At 40.5% G+C, this 24373-nt stretch overlaps 1 protein-coding gene across 5 annotated transcripts in view; it reads right to left on the reverse strand.

Annotated features, from left to right (window-relative positions):
* Positions 1–22035, reverse strand: part of LOC132908839 (growth arrest-specific protein 2-like) — a 29560-nt gene extending 7525 nt beyond the window's left edge. For 4 of the 5 annotated variants that reach the window (XR_009658433.1, XR_009658432.1, XR_009658431.1 and 1 more), the window contains exons 1-4: positions 21860–22035; positions 8915–9354; positions 477–601; positions 113–254 (exon numbers count right to left, since the gene is read on the reverse strand). Coding sequence is in view for 2 of the 5 variants with exons in the window: in XM_060963204.1 (XP_060819187.1) it covers positions 113–254; positions 477–601; positions 8915–9134 (487 nt within the window). In the remaining 3 variants the exon portion in view is untranslated. Of the gene's footprint in view, positions 1–112; positions 255–476; positions 602–8914; positions 9355–12789; positions 13097–21859 lie in introns of those variants that run through there. The other variant, XM_060963213.1, reaches the window with a different exon arrangement.
* Between the last annotated feature and the right edge of the window lie 2338 nt (positions 22036–24373).

A 24373-nucleotide genomic window follows, 5' to 3' on the forward strand; every position in this document is an offset into this window, starting at 1 on the left:
TTTAATCGGCTCAGTTATGGTCGAGTTGCAGCTATAGCGAGCGAAACGCGGCTAATAAACGAGGCAAGTCGATTTCAACGAATTAAGATTGATTAGCTCTTGGCTTTCTTACCGAGATCGTCGCTCTCGAACAGAAGATTCTCGTGTACGCCTAGTCGTCTGCAGAACTGTATGAAGTTCTCCATGTTGTCCCGAGAGAAGAAACTGCGACGCGCTGCATTTTCCCAGCAGCGGCCCTTTATCACCGGCATAGGCTGAAAAAGAATCGCGAGGAATCGATCATTGAAAAAATGCTTATTACACGAAAACGAGAAGATCGATAAATGACTTATCTACAGGATCTATATTTTATTTACATACGAAAAACAATCGGAAATGAAATAATTGACAGGGAATACGCGAACTGATCGATACTGCTCGCACAGTCCATCTTACACGAATGTTAACGGTAGTCTCTCAACAGTGCGATTACTCACCCCTTTCGCTTTTCCAGCATCAATCGCTGTCCTCGCCTTTTCCTGGATAACCCTCGCCAATCGACACACCACCACGCCATTGTCCAAGGCGTCGAAGAAGTTGTCTCCCGATACGATTTCCGAGTCTGAGATAAAAAGAAATGCGGTCCACTTATAAAATTTATTCTTTTTAGTCTACTAACAAGCCGACGATTCATCTTTGTGTCGATTCAACGTATTACGCAAACGGCCTCTCGAAAGCAGCCAAGAGCATCGACGAAGTGGCGTCATTGTTGGAAACAATGGAGCAGTTCTCCTCGGGCTCTCCATCGTAGTCAAATTCTTCGCGGCAATAGCGGGGTGACTTTCGCTTTACAGTTTCTCAGAGCTTTCGAGCCGTTGCCAGAAATGTAATTACCTTCTTTTGCAACTTTCTACTATAACACATCTCGTCGGTCCTTTTCAATTACAAAATCTTCAAAAATTCGTACATCGAAGAGCGAGAAGTTCCTAATCGATCGGAATGTTGAACTATTGAAGGAGAAAGCGAATTAACCCTGGCAAATGCATGGCGACGCGCTATCGTGGCTCATCAAAGGCGACAGAGGTCTCTAAGATGACACGACCGTCAGGGAACGTGAGAAACCATTCAACGGATTGCTTCAGATTCATCTATAGAACCTCTACCTACTGAAGGAATCTCCGCTCGAATCAATCCTCGTACATACTCTTCCTTCGATTTTCTCAACTCGTCGTACATCTACATTCACCCTCGCTTGTATTTAGTACACGTTAATTTCTAGGCCTACGAAAAATTGATCGCTAGGAACGCCAGAACCGTTTCACGGTAGCGTGCTCGGTCAAGCGAAAAACGATCTAGCTGGGACACTCTCACGATAGGCCAATTCGTGCGTGACTGCACGAAATCATTTCAATTTCGTTTGCCGGCTTCGTTGGCTTGTAAACAGGATCAAGGCCGAGATTTTTCGAACGCCTCGCGTTCTGTACCAGAAGCAGACATCGCGATGCAACGTTACGGACGCACACGTGCAAAGTTACGCTACGTAGAGGGAAAGAAATAATACAGAGGCACCCACGGTTCTCCCACGCTGCTGGGATAGATGGAGACGGTGGAGAATCTAAGGAAAACCCGATGGGCCACGACACGATCCGTGCCATGTATATAGATATAGCCAGGATACGATGGGAAATGGGAACTAGGTTGGGCTGACGGAACGATAAAGCCTCGTAGATACGGATGGTAATGAGAACCAACGTCGTGGCTCGTGACTCGACCTGCTAACAATAGGGTTGCACCCGGGGCAGAACGAGAAAAAAATTGTTAACGGGCAGGCTTATGGAGTAAAGTCCATCACATGTTGTTTCGTGAGACACACACGTGGGCCACATGTGTATGCAACGTGTACGTGTGCGCACACGTGTACAGGTAACACGGCGTGCATACGGACGTCGTCGTCAGATCTGGTACGCGAGTATCGTTCGCATATGGCCTGGAGACACACAATGGCAAATCGAGCGCAACGAGCTCGTGATAACGACTGCTCTCATACTTGTGTTCATACGATGTATAACCCTTGCTCGATCTTACGAAAGATCACGGGCGTGAACGTATTTGAGTGCGAACCGCGCGACGATCAACAACAACTCGGTCACCCGGAACTGACTGCAGTAGTTATGTTTGACACTATGCGAGTTGATAACGCGGCGCCGTTTAAGGGGAAGAGCGAAGTCCAAGTATTCGATAATCAGACGATGAATTTTCGTGCGAATCTTTTGCACGATCGAGCTACTGTTCGTCTAACGTAAGATTATTACGTTCTACATTTTCAGTATGTAACTTTACCTATTTTTTCTTCAGTATTTGTGTAATTGTATCCCTCAGAGACATCGGGCAATCTATGACAGAATTTTTCAAAGCATAATTTCTACTGGGTTAATAGCGTGGTATTACGTGTGCCGATAACGACCGTACACCGTGACCCCCATTTTCTTACTATCCTTGGTACGCTACCCTTCGATTTTAACGTTCGTCTGACCTCTTTAAACAGCGGCTCGAGCCTTTTTCAGAGTATCCCGCCGATATCGTCCTTGGCATTGTTCGATCGATGCATTAATTCGAGTACGATACATTACTGCAATAACCAGTTACCATAAAACACGCGGCGACACGACAGCTTTTATTTCGTCATCGCATGGACCCCACACAGCTTGTCCCCAAAATAGACAGTACGAAAGAAAAATCTACGGAACTAAGTTATTCGTAATTTCACATTTGTGAAGGATTTTTTGGAAGGATGGATTCTAAATGGTTTCGTTCTGAATTCGTGCAGCACCATCGATACCAGGGTCGAAGGTCTCACCACACCGGTACGATTCACGCTTCGGTAGCAGTCCATGGCCCATGCCGAATAAGCAACCTATTCGCGAACGTCCCCTGCTTTTTAAATCCACGATCCATCGAGCCCCTTTTACACGCGCAAGCGTGTCGGCTATGCGTATGTACGCCCATTATGCGTAATGCGGCTTCAGGTAGCCACGATGCAGGGAGAAGAAGTGGCACGAAGGAAGAGGGGTGCCCGGCAGACTTCCGGTTGAGTCAGACGCCGCTGCAGCCGGCGCAGACGCAGGGTGTGGGTCGAAAGGTCCCGTCCTTTCGTATTATTTTAATAATCGCCACAGGAAATTAACTGATTTTTCGTTTTGCCCTAAACTGAACACCTCTTCCTTCGATTATGATAATAGGCATTCGACGATGGGTAAATATAATCCTTCTCTCCTTATTTCTGAATATTCGCCATGGCGGTCTTTCAACTTTAGAAACTTGATTTTTATTTTCTCTGAATTTCATTTCTCCAACTATCCTCCAGAAGTGTAGGCAATTTTAAGCTTACACGTTTTGATAAATGAAACATTTAGAATCCGGATTCGAAGACGTGGGTGAAACAGTTGCGAAGTTTTTTGCAAGAATTTAATGAGTCTTTGATGATTCACTGGAAGGCTGACACGTGTTAAACGGTGGATGATTGAAAATAGGCACTTCGGTCGGCGAGATCGTGTGGGATAAACATTGATTGTTTCCAAGATAACTTATTTCCAATTGGTGGGTTTAATACTATGGTTGTTTCCAGTAATTTAAACCCGTTAATATTACAGTATAGTAGAGATCCTGAACCAATGAAAAATATAGTTCTTCCTTCGTCGCAATGACGTTATTAATCTTTCACGTCGTTAACCTTGAACAACCAAATCGAGAGCCGCATCGAAGGCTTAGATGTCCGGATTTAGTTGAACAAATCCGATTGCAATGTGTTTGATCGTATTATCAATAAGACTATAAATAGGAAATCGATTTTTTAATCTTGACGGATTCATGTTTTCAAACACGATTTTCATTGAAGCAATAAAGTTAGAATTTTCCAACGTTTTTGATCGAAAATTCTCTAATCACGTGGTAAAAAAAAAATGTTAAAGTTACTGTATAAATGAGAATCAACTAGATTTTAGACAAAGAGAGACAATGTCACTAACCAAACCCACTTTATCACCATAAATCACCAACCTTCCAACAAACTACAATCCCCACCAATCATCCAATTACGACACTCCTCGTGACATGCACTACCTCATACAAGTATCTGGACACTAGCTCGTTTTTAACAGGATGTAATTTAATCAAAGAATTAGGGATACACGTGGGTTTACAACGATTCTATTTTCTCTTATAAACTATCCATATTTTAATCTCCTATTAATAACAATTACTAATTTATATTTTATTTTCTCCAAAAATAAACCATAGCTTCTCTGTAATTACATAAACAAAAAGACGTTCGTTTATAGAGAACTAATTCGTCCCACAGTACGAAGAATCCAACCAACGCGGCAAAATGTTATCTATATCCCACAGAGGATTAGTTTTTCTTTCTTTTTTATTTTTTTTTTTTTTTACAGAATTCATATCACCGTCAATAATCGTTAAGCATTGAAGCTGTTTGGAAGCGTAGTCGCGTTGCGCGTTCATTTACCTTGTGCACGCGAAACGCTAATTGGAGCGACAGTCGTGGACATACTCGAAATAATTCAGTTCAAACAGCGAAACGTCGTCGAGCCTCTGGTTATCTTTCCCCGCGCAAACACCCCGCGTGTAGCTCACCCTCGCGCATTAAGTTCCCCCTCGATTGAATGCAGACGGGAGAGTTGACCGCCACGCTGCATTTCAAACGGTCTCCTCCTCCGTTAACGCTGGCGTGGGTGTGGGTATGCACGCTTCAATCGTACACCGCACCGGCGGAACGAGAATAGTAACGACACGGCAGAGGTACCCACACACGATTCCGCGAGCAAAGGCTGCCGACCTATCTTTCTCTCTCGTTGTTCCTCTTTTTCTCTCTAGAATCCTGCAGCTTTGAAGCTGCGATGAGAAACCAACGTGATATTACCACGCGATATAATTAGATACGCAAGTACTCCTCAACGTCGATATAACGAAAGATTATTGTACTAATTATCGCAGTTTTGGTCATTCGATATGCGGCCGTGTGATAATTAACATCATAAATTTCAAAACGACACGTATCTACCAAAGTAGATAGTTTGAAAAAGAAAGTTTCTTCTTAATCTTTTCTAACTCTGCGTTAGTTTTATTTATTCTTCTCTCGTGTTTAGAATAATATCTCTTATCATCTGCATTCAAAAGTACTTCACTTCTTATAAATGCACAAGCGTATTATGTACGTATAGGAACGAAGATATTTATCAAGCTACTTTCGATATCAGTGCCGATTTCCTACACATTGTATCGATTCGATGCTTTCTAAATCTTTTCGATAATAAAATCAGATAGAGAAAGATTGCCAAACGGATAAGAAATAAAATCGAAAGATCCACGTTCCACGTTCAAGACGTACTTTGTAGACCGAAAGCGTTCGCCATAGCGAGCTAATAAAGTAACAGCGAGTCGTTTCGTTAATAAATTCCGTGCAACCGCGTTTCGCGTAATTCAAAGCAATCTGTTCGCATCCAGAAAGACGACACGGTACCAGTCGGCGCGCGTATTAGTCGTTTTTCTTCGAGAGACCGCTCGTGTCGTAATCCTTCATGGTGGTCCAGATCTTGCGGCTGGATTCTTCGAGGTCGCATGAAACCGCGATCGTTCGAACGCTCCGTTCACCAAAATATATGGCAACATGTTACAGACATTTCGTACGGAAACAACCTTCCTTGACATCGATAACAACGTTACCGGTAAACCAGATAAAAATGGAACAACGAAACGGCAGCTTGTTCCATTTCAGCTCGAGACATCGAGTCCTTCGGCAGGATGAATACTCGAATGCGGATTATCGATCAAGTTTTGTAATAAGTTCGCTGATAAAAGAAGCTCTACGTAAGCGATTCTTGTGAATTACGAGTCTTCGAGGATGTCTTTAGGCAGATTATTAACATCAAGACAAAAGTAGGCTATCAAGTAGGTAAAGTTATTTACTTAAAGTAGTATAAGTTCAGAATGGTGACTTTGCTCGACGTTCGATGAATCGGGGCGGTTCTATTTTACGCAACGGCTCGTATTATCGCCGTATTAGGAAAGTAGTAGTTCAGAAAGGCGGTCACACTGGTACCTGAGACGAAAAAAGCGCTAGACTCTCCGTGAACTGATTAGTTTCTAAGAAAGCAGGAACATCCATTTCTGTGGTAGAGAAAGAGTATCTGTTTTATCCACCTTTTCAACGTTTCAATGTTATCAACAAAAATTCTTCCGTATCTTTTTAAAAATTAAAAACCAATTCTTCTGTAATTTAGTAAAAGCGATGGCGAAGTATGAAGCGCCAGAGAAATTAGAAACTGTAACAATTCCAAGCGAACGCTAGGTAAATGGATCGAACGAGGAAACGAATACGTATTCTACGAATTCACCCACCAATTGTTTTCTCGGATGGAATGGAGCGGAAAGGGTTTAAGATTCTCGTAGTATTAACTATACGTTGCCTCTGAGAACGCGCGTTTCTTGATCTTTGCGTGTAATCCAGTCAATGAAGAGAACTTTCACCCACTTTGAAGTTCGTTAATGTATCGCGCCAGAGATCTCGAGGATTATCTTAGTCGATGCGACGGTTAGTCCATGTTGCTGTTTGATCTACGAAGCTATCCAGAAGAAAAAAACGAATCTGAGACGAAGATATCGGAACATGCCTCTGTTTAAAATAGACTTTTTATTCAAATTAGACGATTATAGGTATCAATTATCCTATTTCTATTTAAATTCTTCATTTAAATTAGGCAGTTATAGCAAATTAAACCAGTTCTATTTGAATTTCTAACGAATAGAATTTTATTTGCATTAATAATAATAATAACAATAATCATCGTTTATGGTACTTGTTGTACATTTTTCCACCGATATTCCAATACTAAAACCGAGAAAATACTTTGATCATTATTCGAGATCATTAGCAAACTTGTGTTGAATGTCCGAATAAGAATCCATGAGGAACGAAGATACATTCTACAGGAATGTTTCAGAAATGCTTATTAATATATCTAATATTTCAAAAATTCCTCAAATGTCACTTTATCGTCCCACTGCACGAAACACATAAATCTGCTACAAGATACGACATCGATCATCGATCCTTATAGGATTTCTTGAATCATGCATGGGCTCAAGGATCCTAACCAATGCAGCTGGATTTGCATCGTCATAATGGATTCCATTTTACGGATGCAAATTATTCGGCAATAAATCCACGCCGGTTAACCGATGCACATTTCATCCATTACTAATTAATCAAATCCAACGATATTAATTCATTTATAATCAACGAATCCAAAATGGAATTATTTTTCAATCCCTTGTTAATTACGATCGCTTGCTTCGTTTTTACAAAGTCTGGAAACTGCATCCTCGATTTCCTCTGTATATTTCTAACACTTTGCCCCATCTTTGTTCATCATCCGGTATACATTTTATTATATTAACAATATACACGTTACATAAATGTTCCACATGCTTATTATTCTTATTCTCATCTTTGTTCCTATGATCTCATCGCTTTCATTAATTACGTCTACGATTCTGCATAATATATTCCGATTATCTTCACTGCTAATAATTCCAAACCACGGTAAAGTGATCGATCAATTGCTATTCGCAATTACCACATTTCTTGCTGTACATTCAAAACGGTCTATTAAAATTATCGACTATTAAATCGTTACATTGGAAAAATCCTCGTATCGGGAAATACGGATACGTTCTCGTTCGCGAGACCATCCGCCAAAAACGTGACGGAACGAAAGGCCAAATGTTACGAATATCCTTTCCCACGTCGCGCCAGATGCGAACCTTTTGTGCGCTACGAAAGCCATGTACGCACGCCTTGTATACCGCCGAGCGACGAGCTCTTTCCTCCGTCCCTTTAAGGCGAACTCACATCGCGAAGAAAACACGCGGTCACGGAAAAAAAGCAGCCGAGTACACGCACGGAACTGCGATCCTCGTTACATCATGCCGATTCCTTTCTGCACCTCGTAACTTTCACAAGCACGTAAAAATAGAAGCTTACTTGTTACGATAAGAAAACGCTTCCACGGTGTGCAATTTTCAAGATTTACTTTTGCTAAATGTCCATGAAAATCACTATGAGATTCCAAGTACAAAGAGCTTTTTCTAAATATAGGAATTTTAAACGTTGGATGTAAACAAAATTGTGATTTCTTTCTAAAAAACAAATATACTTTACTCGCGATAAATATTACGTGAATCTATGAGAGGCTTTCACAAACCGATTGAAACATCGATCGATAGATAAAAACGTATATATTTGGATTACGGGAAGCGGATACGACGAGTTTCCGCGCCAGTCACCTCTCGCAAATCAAGACGATGGACGAATTTAGTTTATCGAACGAAAAATTTCACAGCGACATGCATAGAGTGACTCCATTCTTATTTACTATGTTATTAAAGAATTGATATAATCAGGAATTATTCAGACTACCCTATATATCGAATTATAAAAAGTATGCATTTTAAGTAGAATAAAATTACTTCGAATCCTAAAGTAGTATTTCCTACTTTTAATTCTTCACGGTCCGGGAACATAATTGCAAAGATTCACGGTTTGCGAACAAACCTCCATAAGAAGCAAAAACAAAGAAAGAACAGTCCCTTTCAAAGGTTTCGCTGTTTCTTATCAAGCGATTACTCTGTGAGCTACTTCGACGTCTAATCCTAGCTTCACCTAATTCCTCCAATACAGCAATTCCACCTGACAAACACGTTATGTCATCGGCGCTACCACTGGTCCCACATGTTTCTCTGGTTACCAACCAGCAATGCCAACACATCTCAACCCCGCAAGCTTGCACGTCCCTGTTCCACCCTGCCTCCCCTTACTCCCCTTGGAAATCTCGCAATATAAAATCAGACAGCTACTCACTCAACGTTTTATTGATCCAATCGGCGAGGTCCTCCTGCAGCGGCAGCAACTGTCTGCTTTGTGCCGAGTGCAGACGCTCGTGATAGAACTCTGCGTACTCTTCCTCTTCCGGCGAGGGCCTGGGCACGTCGGCGCGATTGAACACAGTCACTGAAGAGGGTCCCCAGCTGCTACGATAACGGGTGTGCTGCGAAGACGGGAATCGATTGGCGTACGACATCCTGAGGCGGAAAGGACCGAGAAGCGTCCCGGTGGCCCGCACCGGCCCCACTTCCTCTTGTCCTCCACCAGACCAGATTTAATATTTCTCTTCTCTTTTCGCCCGTCTGGTGTCTGCAGGTTTCCTTTGGATGCGCCACCGATTTCTCACCGGTTCCTCTCGACTACTAAAGAGTCCCGGCGACGCCGTGCAATGCGGCACGTCTGTCGATTACGCGAGCCTGAAAACCAAAACCCTCTCTGTCTTATCGTGCGTCTTAACGTGGGCATGTTGCCTCGATTTCTTCTTGCCATCGAGCAAGGAAGGAAGCGATCTTGATGATCCGAATACCAGGAAAACCGTCCGCGATTCAATCAGCTGAGATACAACAGTGCTTCGCTAACTGGTTATGGGTTTTATCTACTCGCTTTATCCAACCAGTTATCAAGGCCATTTTTTAAGTGCTATACGTTGCGGTGCACGTGAAATTTATAGGTACAAGTCATCTTTTTGGTCGAATTTAGTTGGGAAACACGGACTTCTGAATGTTGCAATCTCGATTTTTATGAAATCGGGATACATCTAAGGATTTTTATTTCGAAAACTATCTGTTCCGTGGAACTACCTTTCTCTTTTTCTCGTTTTAATTCTAACGCGGAAGGCTGTATTTACGGATGCTTAGATGTTTACGAAGTTTTAAATATTTTTTCGTTTTCGGGTTCTCTAACTTCCTTGTTAATGTGATAGATAAACGACGCAAGATCGGTGCCGGAAGACACGGGCACGAGTTAACCATAAACGGACCAAGGCCGCTGGCCAAGAGATGAGTCTGACACGAATGACTGGCAGCAAGGAAAACGAGCCTCGAGTGGCGTTTTCGGGAATGAATGGGTTTTATGTTACGCGGAGCTGTTTATAATATCCCGGTCGACAATCTTTCGTAATAGCCCTGAGAGGGATGAGACTGCAGGATGAGACTTCTCGACCTCGAAGTGGATACTGCAAACTCGTTACACGGTTCGTTATGCAGGGGCTCAGTCATGATTAATATCCAACGCGTGAAATAAATCTCTGTTTAGGTTCCATCTCTTCAATTCTGTTCACAAAATTTGAATCTGCATAAATATTCGCAGTCTGATAATAAATATAGTCACCGATGTGTCGTTGGTAGATCGCGGTTCAAGGAATGAACATAAATTTCCACGAGGCTCGCGTTCGCAATGTCCACAAACGCCTCTGTATTTAAACGACATTCGACGCCATTAGCATTCATCGACAGCCCCCGGGGAACGCGAGACGTCTCACGCAGAAACCTCGCGATTTTACTGAATCGTTGCGTGGGATTCGAACGATCGAACGATCGAACCAGGGGAATGGAAAAAAAAGCAGGACAGAGGAGAATAAATGGGTGAAAAAAATGAAATCTTCATAAATCCTTCTAAGCTTCCACGGAGAACGCTATCGCCTTCGCGTGACGTAAATCTAGTGGCGAACGCTGTCTGATGTAAGCGTTCAATACGCTTTACTATTAGCGAAAGAGATACAGAAAGATTATAAAATCGCTTAGAAGTTCGAGTTAGCACACGTCGATACGTGTAGTTTACTTTAAGATAAAAATTTCAAATTTCAATTTTATAGAAACTTGGTCTTCTTATTGCTTCGAAGCAGATTGGCAACGTTTATATTTCTAAAGAGAAATAACTGTAAAACGATGTTTTCGCATTTTGCGCTTTGGAACTTACATATACATGTATATGTAGGTAAAAAACCTGAAAATTGGAAAATCAATGGGAATCTATTCGAATCGATGAAATGAAAATCCAGATGATAGTCTCGTGATCGACGAGCAAACCTACGTATGTCCTTCGACATCGATCTATTAACTTGCTATCGCTATATTTGCTCGATGTAATGCAATCCGTTGTAAACAGGTGAGGACTCTCGACTATGCGTCCAAGCAACATTAGTCTTTTCTTTTTTCACTTCTTTTTTCGCCTATTTTTACATGGAAATGTGATTTCTTAACGCAATTGCAGACAGATCACGTGGTGTCTCGTGCGTCGCACGATAATTGAAAATAGCAAAGTCTAGAGTTATAGAAATGATCGTGTAACCTCGATATCTCATATATTATCGTATTATTATGTTCGAGAGACTGATAATTTGAATTTTACCGAAATCTTGAAACGCAAGAACCGCGAAAAATTAAGATAAGAAATCGAAACGCCTTTTTTCAAAATCTCTAAATGATAATTGATCCTCACGGACTTACTTTAATCGTGGAAAGGTGCAATGATACATTAGCGGTTATTAATGTGTTAACAGGTTCGAGGTCAGAATTAGTTATTCACAGTTCGATTGTTCTAACTAAGATATGGAGGCGCGTTAATTTCTTCGAATTAAAAGAGTAAATACGGAGTTATTAGCACTAAAATAATGTAAGCAGCGGTAATCACAATGTCTGTAGTGAAAAGATTTTCCATATATGCATGTATATTGTATATCGATGATCTGTTGCATTTTTAATGGTATTTTATTCTTTTCTAGCCTGTAATTAACTTCAATTTTTTTTTTCTTTTATATGAACATGACTCACCGTTTTACTGGATATTCATTTACTCAAGAATCGATTATCATTATTTTGCATACAAAACTAAATTAGATACAAACGGAAAGTAATATAAATGATAATGTGTGGCCGGATAACCGACTTGTTTCGATGTGTGTACTTATTTTAGAGAAATAGGGAATTCTTGAGTAATTACCAGATATTCGGTGGGCGAGCGTTATAGAGTTCTTCGTAAATCAACCGACCCTAGTGATCGATTATTACCGGCGACAGCTGGCCAATTAATAGCATTTTCGCGTTATCGTGACAAATGGAGCAGAGAAGCGAGTGTGTTAGCCTCAAGGTGAAGCATCGATGCAACCTAATCGAGCCAAGATAGCGAGCGAGCTCTTGTTTGCTTTTCCACCGATATCTCTTAATTATGCGTACATACGTTCGCTGTCGTGTGTGTCTATGTGTTCCTTTGGAGAAATTGAAAATTAGACATCCGTCGTTTTATGTTTCGTAACTGGAGCAACGGTCGTGCTGCTGGCAACACCGATGAAAGGTGTAAACGAGACAGGATGTACCATTTAAATAAAATCTTTGAAATAGTTGATGATATCACAGATACTTGAGAAAGTCATTACACAGTTCAAAAGTGTTTTAATTTCAGTATGGCGAAGCAGTGTTAGTGTTAATCGTGACACCAAATGCATTCTCTAATTATTATAAGATACTAGCTATTTCTGAAGTTATACGAATTTGCGTGTTGTTGTCGCTCTAACCGATTCACAGTCAACTTCCATTCGAAGGTCATTGATATATAGCTTTACCTATACAGTATATTTCGAAGACGTCAGTCATTCGATAGCGCGATTCGAGCAATTACTATCGAAAGAGTAATTTCAGAGATACCAGACGTTTCGTCATTGATATAATATGTTTTTTAAAAAATGATAAACGTACGTGTATATCATAGGTACGTGAATGCATAAATATAAACACCGAAATACATTACTTCTTAAAAAAATTCGCCAATAACAAAGCATATACTCTATACTCTTACAATGTACATCCATAGTTTCTCGAATCTAACAAATTCCACGTAATTTCAATTTCCCTTACCTTCTTAAAAATCACGCTAGAACAGGGACCCTTATCTCATACGGAACTATGTACATATCCTTTCATCCGTTACGTTTCGATGTACTTGCACACGCAATACACGACACCCACGGTCACACTCATCGAACATCCATCTGAAGTGCTTATTCGTGAATTCGATCAGGAAAATAATCGCGAAATGTTATCGCTCGTAATTTGAAGTCCATGAAAACGTACCGATTACCCGATGCAATTTGTTTCTACGACGTGGTCAATCAATTTAACACGGAACACGTGATCATCGCCCACAGAATGACACAAGCTGTCCGACTCGCGGTAACGTATATTTACGAATGGCAAGTTTCGCAGGATAATCGCGGTATTCGATTCGAGTCGATCGTCGAACAGCGTCGCGAGCGTGGTGGCACCCACGCATCCAATAAATTATGCCGATTTTAATTAAGTCTCCAAGCGCGAAACGCGACGTCGCCACGCGCGAATTTGTATTGGATTGTAAACGCGGCTTGCCGTGCCTAGGTATTCCACGAACGGACGTAATCGTCGCGCTCAATCGAAAAAGAAAACCACGCTAATTCAACGTTTTTTCTCGTACCACCATGTGTATTGGAAAGTGGAAAAGTTTCTGCAAGCGTTCCTCCACTGCCGTTTCATCGCTTTACTTTTGCTTTTTTGCTTCTTCTATCGTTCGCGCGAATGATGTAACGAAACGGGTAAATATTATGATTACGTAGAAATTCTCGTGAGATTGTTTTGGTGAAAGAACTTGTAGCGGGGTTCATCCTTTAGAAAGTTACGGTTGCGTTCTTTCAATTAACTTATCGAAGTGCATATCGGTTGCTTTCCAATCTTTATAAGATGCAAGAGGATTAATGGAGTTTAACTTCATTAGTTCCTCTAACGTGCTCTTTTCACGAATACAAAGAAGTACGATGTAACCGCAAAGGTTGCATTTCTCGAAAAGTGAAGAATTTCTTTTAGCTCGTAGTTAAATAACGAAAGGAACGTTTAAATTACATGTCAGTGGATTACCGAAGATACTTTTCACACATCGAAGTCGCGAAAATTTGATGTTTGGAAAACGTTAATTAAAATTTCAGCTCGCTTCATAGATTGATACACAGATTGATTGCAAAATTCCGTGCATAAAAATTACTTCGATATACCTGCTCCATCCTTGAACTTTTCCCTGCTAATTACTCTGAATAACTCGTAATTGCGATGTACCACGTTTTTACAAATAACCAGAAATTCAATTAATGGCAAATATGAAATTTAACGTGTAATTGCATGTACTTAGACAAATTAATCCTAATTACTTCCAACGCGATACGTTTCAGATGCTTCGGTCACGTTAGTCCGCCATTCGAAAGCACCGAATCGTGCACACGCAGTTGAAAATCACTTTCAAGTAGAATTCGAAATTAAACTTCTCCGTGCCCTCTAATACCAACTTTTCAAATAACATCGCGACTCAACTTTCTTTCCACGAAAAAATGAGATTCGACATGTATACGTTTGTTTGCGAGCAGACAGAAAAATTACAGTATAGTCCCCGTTAATGAAAAATTAGCAACTTCATCGAATTCATTTTTACTCTCCCTCTCTCTTGCGAATACCACTTCATGGACAAATACAACTGCCTGCTATGTAAATATTACGCCATACGTTGAGGAACACTTGCTAATTTTCACCAACATTCTCCAAGATTATCAGTATGGTATATTCTTTAGAAATTTATTCCTTGATAACGATATTCATCAGCTGATAAGCTAGTCGTAGGAAAGCCACATCGAAGCGCGCGTGTACGAAGAGAGCAACGACCGGCTAACAATCGTACCCGCGGCTCGGATAATCGCTGAATTGGATCGTCGATTGGTCGTCAGGCTTCTCGGACGCTTCCCAGAAAACTCGACTGCTCGTTCAACCGGCGAAAACGCACGACACCGTACCAACAATCTCATCCATGCCGGCGTGTGCATGTCCGGTACGTAGTAAGTAAGTACACGAGACTCACGCGTGAGCGATCATTCGCCACGCCACGTTTTGAGACCACGTGTGTAACACACTGACACCGTGTTGACGATTTTGCGCCATTAACCCCGTAGCGGGTGCGTTCTTCGAAAGAGCAGCTTCACGATGACGCACATCGCGTACTCTGCGTCAACAGTATTCGCGAGAGATTTGACCCACGTTTCGCTTTATCCGGATAAGAGTCGTAATTTCGAAGAACAAGGTCACGTATATTTTAACGAAGACCGAAGGCGTCGTGGTGAACGGAGGCAATGAAACTACGAGGCGAATCGAATCGATAGGATACACGTTCACGTGTGCACGATCGGTGTTTACGTTCGCGTGGCAAATACTCGGACACGTGGGTGGCGGATTACGCTGGAAGATACCGTCGTTGTGATCCGTAAAAGGCGCCGACAAAGTCGCGTGCCCGGCCCCCGGTTGAAACGCGATGAAAGCGATACGACTGGATCCGCCGGAAGCGCGCCGCTTCTTCTGCTGTTGTTCTCCATTCAGACAATCTGTGAGCGCGGGGGGAAACAAGTCGAGTTGGAAGATGCCTGGGAATAAAAAGGGAGAAAAAAAACAACCAACTTTTTGTTCAGCCAGTCTTTTGATGGAAAAGACTTTGGTCAAGTGTCGAGCTTTGTTTCGAACGATGAAACGAAAAAGTTCGAGTTGGCTGTTTCTGTTCGAGGAAGCTACGAGGAATGTTACTAACAAATTTTCGAGGATCTTTGTCGATAGATGAAGAACGAACTCGCGAATGAAAGTTTAACGAATTAAGACAGGAATCTTGAATATAGTACGATCTGATAAAATGTTGCGCGTCGTTATGCGTACATCGTTGAACGCGACTTGATTTATGTTTCATTAAAATACGCAGAGTTTGTTCCTGGAAGCGCTGAAAAATCTTTCGCTTCGATGTCATTTAGTTTAGCATAATGACACGATAATGATCCGAGATGCTTGCTATCTCAAGTGTTGCGGTTGTTGAGATTGACCGGTCAGGCAATTAGAAGAGCTCGTTGAGGGTGGTCAATGGTCTGTAACGTGAACAGAGGTATCTTAAATGCACGACTGTGTACTGTGAAACTGCTACGTAACGATGTAATGCTATTTTCGGTTCTATGACTATTTTTTCCTCAATCATCAAGCGCTGATGAATATTTTCATTTTAAATGCGAATATAAATTGCTGTATGTAATTTATCTTATTCCGCGTCCCACGTCGGATATTTCGTTGCGACTCCATTTGCCTTTTGAATGAATTTCAACGTCGAAACATGCTCGACGCATTTTACTATAGTTCCGATGTCGGATGAACTTCGTCAGGTTGAATATAATAACAGCCTTTGCCGCGGTAGAAGCACCAAGCAAAAGGAGAGAGAAAACGATCCTTATCGTGCAACTTCTAAGAGAAATCTTTACTTCGAATCTACATAATTTCTCGAACTTTTAAATTTTCACACTTTCAAATATTCAAATCTTGAATTCCGTAAATTTTCAACTATACAAATCTACAAACTACAAACTATACGAATTCAATTTCTAAATTTTCAAATATTCAAACTTCTTGATCTTCAACTATTCAAATTTTGAATTTGAATTTTCGAATTTCCAATAGCAATATCCAAAAACGACACCATTGATCCCAGGCAAATGACTCAGATGATGAAAACGGAAACGTTGCACAGCGCGTATTATCGTTCAAAGTTCCGACAAACCTGCAAACACGCAGTTTTATTCATTCCATCGTTTGTTGCATACGGTCTTTCTTGTCGGCTAAAAAGCCAAGTTTCTTGAATAATTACATGGCTGCTCTAATTAAGGGTTTTCCTCCTCCGCAAGGGTAGCGAAAAGATACACGTTGAACGTTGAATGCAACGGGCGAACTGGACCGCGTCAACGTGAACGTTTCCTCGCACAACTTCTCTTGACTTTGTGTAGACTTTCATACAGGAAAATCCGTATGCATAGGCGGCGAATGATGCAAAGTAAACTTACGCGAAGACGAGTGCAAAAGTTACATCTCCGTTTCGAATTTGTAAATATTTCGCGGACCAAGAATGGTAACAACGTTCCTTACTATTTCTCATACGATGATATTCCAATGATGGTTTATTATTAAAAATAATTCGACACACATACTTTTCTAAATTATAACAAAACAGTGAGAAGCGTTGGCTCTGTAGCCTGTGATAAAAACGCCGAGAAAGCCTCTGATTTGAATAATAAAAGAATTTCCTATAAAAGATCTGATCGTAGGAATTTCAAACGCGTTGAGTTGCTGGCTCGATTCTTAATATATTCATCTTCTAAAGATCTAGGGAATCTGTTTATGGCACAAAAGAAGAAATCGTGGAATATCCGAGAAATGAAAATCAAATAAAATCGTAAAGCGTGACGTTTACTAGGATAGTCCAACTAAATCAACCAAACTAACGGAATATATTAATTTCTGAAGGTATAAAAATTCACTTATTGAAATCATCAAATTGAATAACTGCGATAGAACGAAGCAATTAATCATCATTGTCGAGCGTGGCGATTGATCGATGGAAATGGAGGAACGTATTCACCGAGGCACGCCATCGACTTCCGATCGAGTTCGATTTCAGGAGCGTAGAAAGCCATCGTGATTACCGGCGCTGCTCCAGAACACGTACATGGTGCACTTTTTATTTCAATGTCAGTCAATGAGAAAAGATATGGAAGGAATCCGTGCGCAGGATTCCATTTACAAACGCCGTAGCTCTGTGGATCTAATTAAATCGCATAAACAGAGCGTGCCTATCCAATTACCGTTCCACGAGGCCATACGTTTCTGCGTGGTTTGAGGTACCGTGTTGCCTCTTCCTGGTCGTTTGACGAGTTATTGGGATTGTCCCTATATACTGTCGAAAAAAAGACGAGGAAGAACGAGAATACCTCGTCGCTGACGGGAATATGCTGCGCGTAAATAAAACAGACGGGATGGGACGCCCTTTTAACCCGCCATCCAACGATCCTGACAAGGGACAAAGAAAATAGACCGGCAGAAAATTATGGTTAAGAACCAGACCGGTTGGTCGATTAAAGTCTTTTAACTCGTTCGATCGTAATTAGTTCTATCAATCTTTGTCTAACAGGTGGTCTTGTAACATTCTGATTGTGAGGCGCAACCGTCATGATGTAAATGGAAATCATTTATATTTGGTGGAGAGTAATTCGGGAAATAATGTAGAGATAAAACAAGAAAATTAAGAAATAACGTTTCTCGTGAATAGGAAATTTTCTGTTGGCTAAGATTGGAGAGGACCTGAAGAGATATGATTCTAAAACGCGGTAATGCTCCGTTAGCGGTAATAAGATTGAAGTAATAAGTAACAGTTTTGGAGCGTGACCATAGTGAGCGCGTGTGAGTATGTCCGTGCGATGTGCTACAGAACGTTCTACTAATCAGAAAGTCGGTGCACACGGAGTTATTACGAAAATTTGTGTCTTTTTTGTCATCCTTAAGTAGATAAATAAACGAAATCACCGATAGTGATATTGTAAAAAATGAAATATAAATTATACGATATATGCAAATTTAGAGAAATAATATTAATCAACGGCGCAACATTCCTATACCTATTTAACTTTATCAAAGTCAATGTACTTATCAAAGGTAAATGTGATTATAAATTGAAAGAGAAAGGTCAATTAAATATGAACCCTGTGATTCAGAGGTTAAAAATTGACCTGCAAGGCTCATAAGTACCCATTGTTATACCAAAGATCTCGCGCAGCGTATGTACTATATCCATTTGTATTCTACCTTCCATTTTACTCCGACCCTCACAAATATCTTCCAACTTTTCTTCGCTAAACTTCATTAAAGATTAGATTTAAGTAGATGATCTCCTAATTACTCTGCTCGATGAACCATTCTAATTAATGAATGAAACCAATTTATAACAAAACTAGAACTATCCTATATGATACCTTGAGAATCTCTAAAAATATCTGAAAATATTTTTCTTCTTCATTGTTCCCCGTTAAACAAAGACCAAAACGTATTCTCGACAATCGAACGCTTTATCGATTTGCACCGTAAACGTTTTTGTTATTATTTACAGTGCTTTGTATGCAGTAGGCATTCGCGGAACACGTAGGTTTCGAAGTCGTGACTTCGTTAAACTTACACCATGGTAGTTTCGTTGTAAACACACGTTTTGCCTCTAAAATTTCAACCACGTTCATATTTTAAAACAAGAAGGAAAAGAGAAAATTTCTTTCACCAGACTGGTTTGCAATTTAAATGCACCCGCATAGATTTGCTCTTATATGGCAAAGTCAACGGATTCAGGGAACATATTATGCAATCGATTAATCGAAAGCTTCGGATTGAGTAATTACCTCGATTCCGAGAACATCGATTTCAAAAGATCTTGTGTTTAGTTGACACGCTATCGTCAAGGAAAATGTAACTACTGTGAATCATCGAAACCTGCAATTGTATGCATATGCAATGCCACTGAATAGCTTTCGAAAGATACGAAGAAAGAGTGGACAGAAAGAAGAAAAAGTTTGCCACGGCAATCTCTTCGGAGCTTTCGTTCCTTTTTTCAGCTTTGTCAATAATCGAAATATTTGAGAATATAAAAGAACGTAAAAAATATCCTAGAATCACGACTTACAGTCTATTGATTATCGTAACAACGACTATATTTCTACAGGAAAGTTATATCTAATATTAAACGCGATGTCTATTAGCATGTAAATTCTCCGATCGACCCAACAATCTTAAACAGTTTCGTAGTATCCTTACCTCCTTTTTTACGTGTTTTATCTATAAACCCTTTACCTTTAACGATTAAACACAGCAAACGTATCCATAATACGTATTTTGAAATTTTTATAACCGTAATATGTACGTGTTTCGAGCTTTATTTCGTTACATTATCCTCGTGCGTTTATTTCGCCATTAAACGGTCTACCTATACCAATTATTAATCCTTGCGTCTCGCGTCAGAATAAAAAGCTATAATCACCTGCAATTACTTACTCGTAAGCAAATAAAAATTCGATTGCGAAGGAATAACCAAACGAAGTATCAAATTTTTCATCGTCACGAAAACCAGATTCGACTTATATACACAGGTCGACCTATATACACATTCACGAAAGTATTCCAACACTTGATTTTTCAATGGTCTGTTTTTGATTTACTCAGATCGCTGGAAAGCAAACGGAGCTGAATGCCCTAGCTGCGATTCGCTGGTTTGTCGCAATGTGTCAATTAGACACGAGAAACGGATGAGTGTTAAAGGCGACCACTAATCACCAGGAGGAGACGAAATACGTGTAGTTGTTACATTGTCCACCGTACGCTCGCCAATGGCGTGTAACGAAGCTCGCGGAGGCAGGCCGTTGTCCGACGCCTTAGAAATTCTTTAATGACTTTATGTGCGCGGCACACACGAGCAAACGACGTTTAAGCTTCGTCGCGACCGTATTCTCGCCTGGCGTCTTTTCACGATCCTGCGTCGCCTCCACCACGGCGTGTTCACGGCCGAACGAAAGCCGATCGTCCTGCTGTGAGAACCGGACCGGATGTTACCTTCCAATTACAAACTTGATCCCGCATCTGTATCTCGGAGAATCTTCTTCTTGACCCCTCACTCTCCAATTTTACTTTACACCAAGAATTTCCTTTATATTATTTCTTTGTATTTGATTAAACGAACAACTACCGATTGAATTTCAACACGAACTCCTATTATATGTATAAACGAAAAATCGTAGACGTCCAATTACTAGTAGGCTGTGGATATTTATGCGAATACTAAAAGAGCAGAGCCCAGGCAGCGATTTGTTTTACCCACTACATATTATGACAAGTATCGTTTTTTGGATATTTCATACTTTCACGTAAATGCATAAAAGTTCGCTGTCCGTAGACAAAAAGATTAAAAAATTACAACATATTCATACCGTAACTTCTATCTGAATCTTAAATCGCATATGTTTATTATGTTTTTTTTTTTTTTAATCTAACGTAGTTACTGTATTGCTTAAAGTCAACAGGTCGTACAAAGGAAGATAATAAGCATCGAGCCGATGACAATTACTACCAATCAATGCGTATTCTCGTATCTAAAGAGGTAAACACTTAGCAACAATGAGTGTTAATAAAGTGTAAGCGAGGCTTCAACTGAAATAATGGATAAACACGTGGGGACAAGATTACAGCTTCGGCTGCCGTATAACCACTGTCGAACAGTCACGATAAATAAACTAACCCGAAGCACGAACAACGATGTTCATCGTGTCAATTAAAATATACAGATGGCCAACGTGGTATATGTGTATAAACGGTTTTTCACTAGTCCCCGTTCAGTCGGTAACTCTTCGCAATTCGTCTCAATTGCATTCAATTTGCGTCTAAACATTTTATCGCGCAAATAAAAAGGGTTATCACCGCCGGGATAACTCTTACTTATTGCTGCCACTTTCGCTACGTCAAGAAGTACCTCGTGCTATCGTACCACTAGCCGATTAATTACACACTACTCAGACGCGAATATCGATCGAGTCGGAAAGAATTGCGAGAGAATCTCGCAATTCGTCGACTAATTGTTACATCGAGTATGTGACACTTATTGGTTTCTCCCAAGAACTCTATTCTGAAGTTCTACGAAATCTACTATAGATATCCTTACTTTTAATCGCATTAAGCTACAGTTTTAACTTCGACTTCTTTTCTTCAGATTCCTTCTCTCATACGCGTGATAGCAAGTTCTCGAAAAAACGTTAAATCACGTTGACCACGATTACACGGAAAAGAGCCGAAGGTATAGCAAGAAAATAATCAATAAGAGCTCGATAACATTCTCCGATTATTGACTGATTTTTCGCTCGTTCGAGTCTTTTCTTGGAAACAAACGTAAACTGATACCACATTTCGACACGTATCGAACAATTCTGTGAAACAAATCTGTATAGTGACTAAACCGGTGTAACCACTATAAGAAACATCGTGTATAACCTACAATTCGCGAATGGAAAATACGTAAGTGCGTAAGTTCCCTTACCTCACGGATCCTCGTGAACATCGCTCATACTCGTTGTTTGATTCAAAGCTTCAGCTCTGCTGTCGCTCCAATTCACCGAGGATAGGAGACTCGAAGAATCGAGAGGACACCTGACATTCCGGACGAACACACAACAGTGCGCACAACAGACGCGTACTCGTCGATCATCCGATCGCAACTGCAGCCCTTCGGTGTGCCAGTGCCGGTTCTGTTGCCGCTGTGAGAGTAAGAGGGAGGGAAGCGACGGCGAAAGAGCGAGACGAATGGATGCGAAAAAAAAGGAGAGCGAGAAGGAGGTGTTATCGAGACGGACGAACCTCCCGCTGTTTCTCCAGCCGACCACGCTCCGAACTGACGGCCACTATATTGTGTATTTCACGTATGTACCGGCGTACACTAAACGCCACGCGAGACGCGACTTTGACAGAGATCACTCTCGTTACTCTCGGACTGTGAGTCGAAGAGAGATAGGCGATCGTTACACGCGAGTCTCGCTACGAAGATGTATACGTCTTACCCGAAAGATTATATATATATATACGGCCCGAGAGACAAGCTACCTTTCTTTTGACTGCCTTTTCTCTTTTTTACTTTCGTAGTTTTTGCAGCTCGAACCCCCTTTCTTTTGTCCGTCAATCACCGGGAACGCCACGTGCAAACCGCCAATGCGTACCGGCTCGGCAACCGTGCACTGTAAATACACGCAGAAATGTGCATGCGTACGAAAGCGGAGTTACGACGCGCATGCGTTTTACACGCACCCACTGAGTGCAATCCCCCGAACAAGTACATCGGCCAAACACCCCCGTCGGCTCGTGTCGGTGTTCTTCAACCCCATGACTACCCCCTCCATTTAGCCCCGCGCGCATTCACAGAGGAAATCCCCTCGACTACGAGGATACCTCCCCACGAACCCCTTAATCAATACTCGCCGTTCTCTGCCGGCCAGGAATACTATCCTTCGTATCCTCCTCCCTGGACCAACTTTCGACATCGTCGAGCTACCTCTTATCACTTCGTGCTGTCGAGAAATTCGATTCTTTGCGTGTGTGCGTACGTTGTCCAAGTTCGATGCTTTCAGTACTTTATTTGTTTACCTTTTAAAGAAATAAAAAATATGAATAGAAAATATATGGAAGAAAGCATTAGAAGATCGATGGATAGTTTTAACGTTTTCTTCTATTTATACAGTTGCAGGAAGAAATATAATGAGTTGAAAGTTCTGTGATTAATTGAGTTTTATTATGACTGCGTGGTTATTAATTTAATATAAACTGAATAAAGGAGAGGAGATGTAATATCCACAACGGGGATGTAGGGTACATTAAACGGTAATACACGTGCGTGAAGAAAGTTCCGAGGGTGTGATGGTTCCCCAAAGAATAACGTCACGATCCTGCAAATTACTTTATTAGCCGCGTTACTTGGCGGAAGAAACCTCTTTTCATTCAGTAGCTGCACTCTTACTCGTACTGACGTATCGTAAAATATTATAGCGTGTTCGAGACTAGAATAAGCATGCATTGGAAACAGTATTTTCATTGCTCATGATGTAAGATACAGTTAGAATATTTTAGCATATAATGTATAAGTTCTCGTTGAAATTTAGATTTACATATTAGATACTGTTTTCAATAAAACTATTTATTATTGAAAAATATTATTATTTTAATACGTAAAGCATTAGAAATTTATATCGAGAAATACCAGATCCCATTATTCGTGATTAGTTGATAGTTAAAATTCATACAATTACAAGAAAGTAATTTCATTTAACGCGGAGACTAATTACAACCTCCTGATTATGTAAAGGGTGTCGTAATCCACGAATTATTAGCCCTTTTTATAGGGAGCGTTAAGTATACTTGAGGTCTGAAAGACGTGTCTACAGTGCCGCGCCCAAGTATACTCATTTGTGTAGCAGGCGTTTAAAAAAGTCTCAGCAGCTTGGGGTTCCGAACGGTTTAGCTCGTTTATCGTTTATTATCGATGGTAAACAAAAATCCTTATTTAGATACAAATATAAATCTTTAAAGCGTAGTGATTAAGTTGTATTTAATTGCAAGAAAAAGAGAGAGTAGAAATATAGAAAACAAATATTTTCCCCAAAAGGAGATGCCGTACGTATAATTAATATTTAATATTAAGTGGAATAATTAAGAAATATTACACTCCTTAAATTTATCATAATAAACTGACAAATTATCAGTAAATGTATGTTCCGATATGCAATCAAGTATTATCTCACAAGTTCAATTGCCAGACTCACGAAACATATCATGAAATATTGGCACTTTTTCCGATTTCACATTCGCGTGTTTATTATCTGTATTCCACTTGTTCAATTTGTCATGGTAATATGTATATATATCATACAATATTATTTCCGAAAAAATTACCTATAAATACTTTAAATCGATTTCAATATAAAATAATATACAAGTATAATAACAAGAAAAGTAAAATTGTACTAATTCATAATGTGCTAAAGATGAGTAGAAGAATAAATTTAAA

Source organism: Bombus pascuorum, chromosome 1, assembly GCF_905332965.1.
Source record: "Bombus pascuorum chromosome 1, iyBomPasc1.1, whole genome shotgun sequence".
Taxonomy (NCBI): domain Eukaryota; kingdom Metazoa; phylum Arthropoda; class Insecta; order Hymenoptera; family Apidae; genus Bombus; species Bombus pascuorum.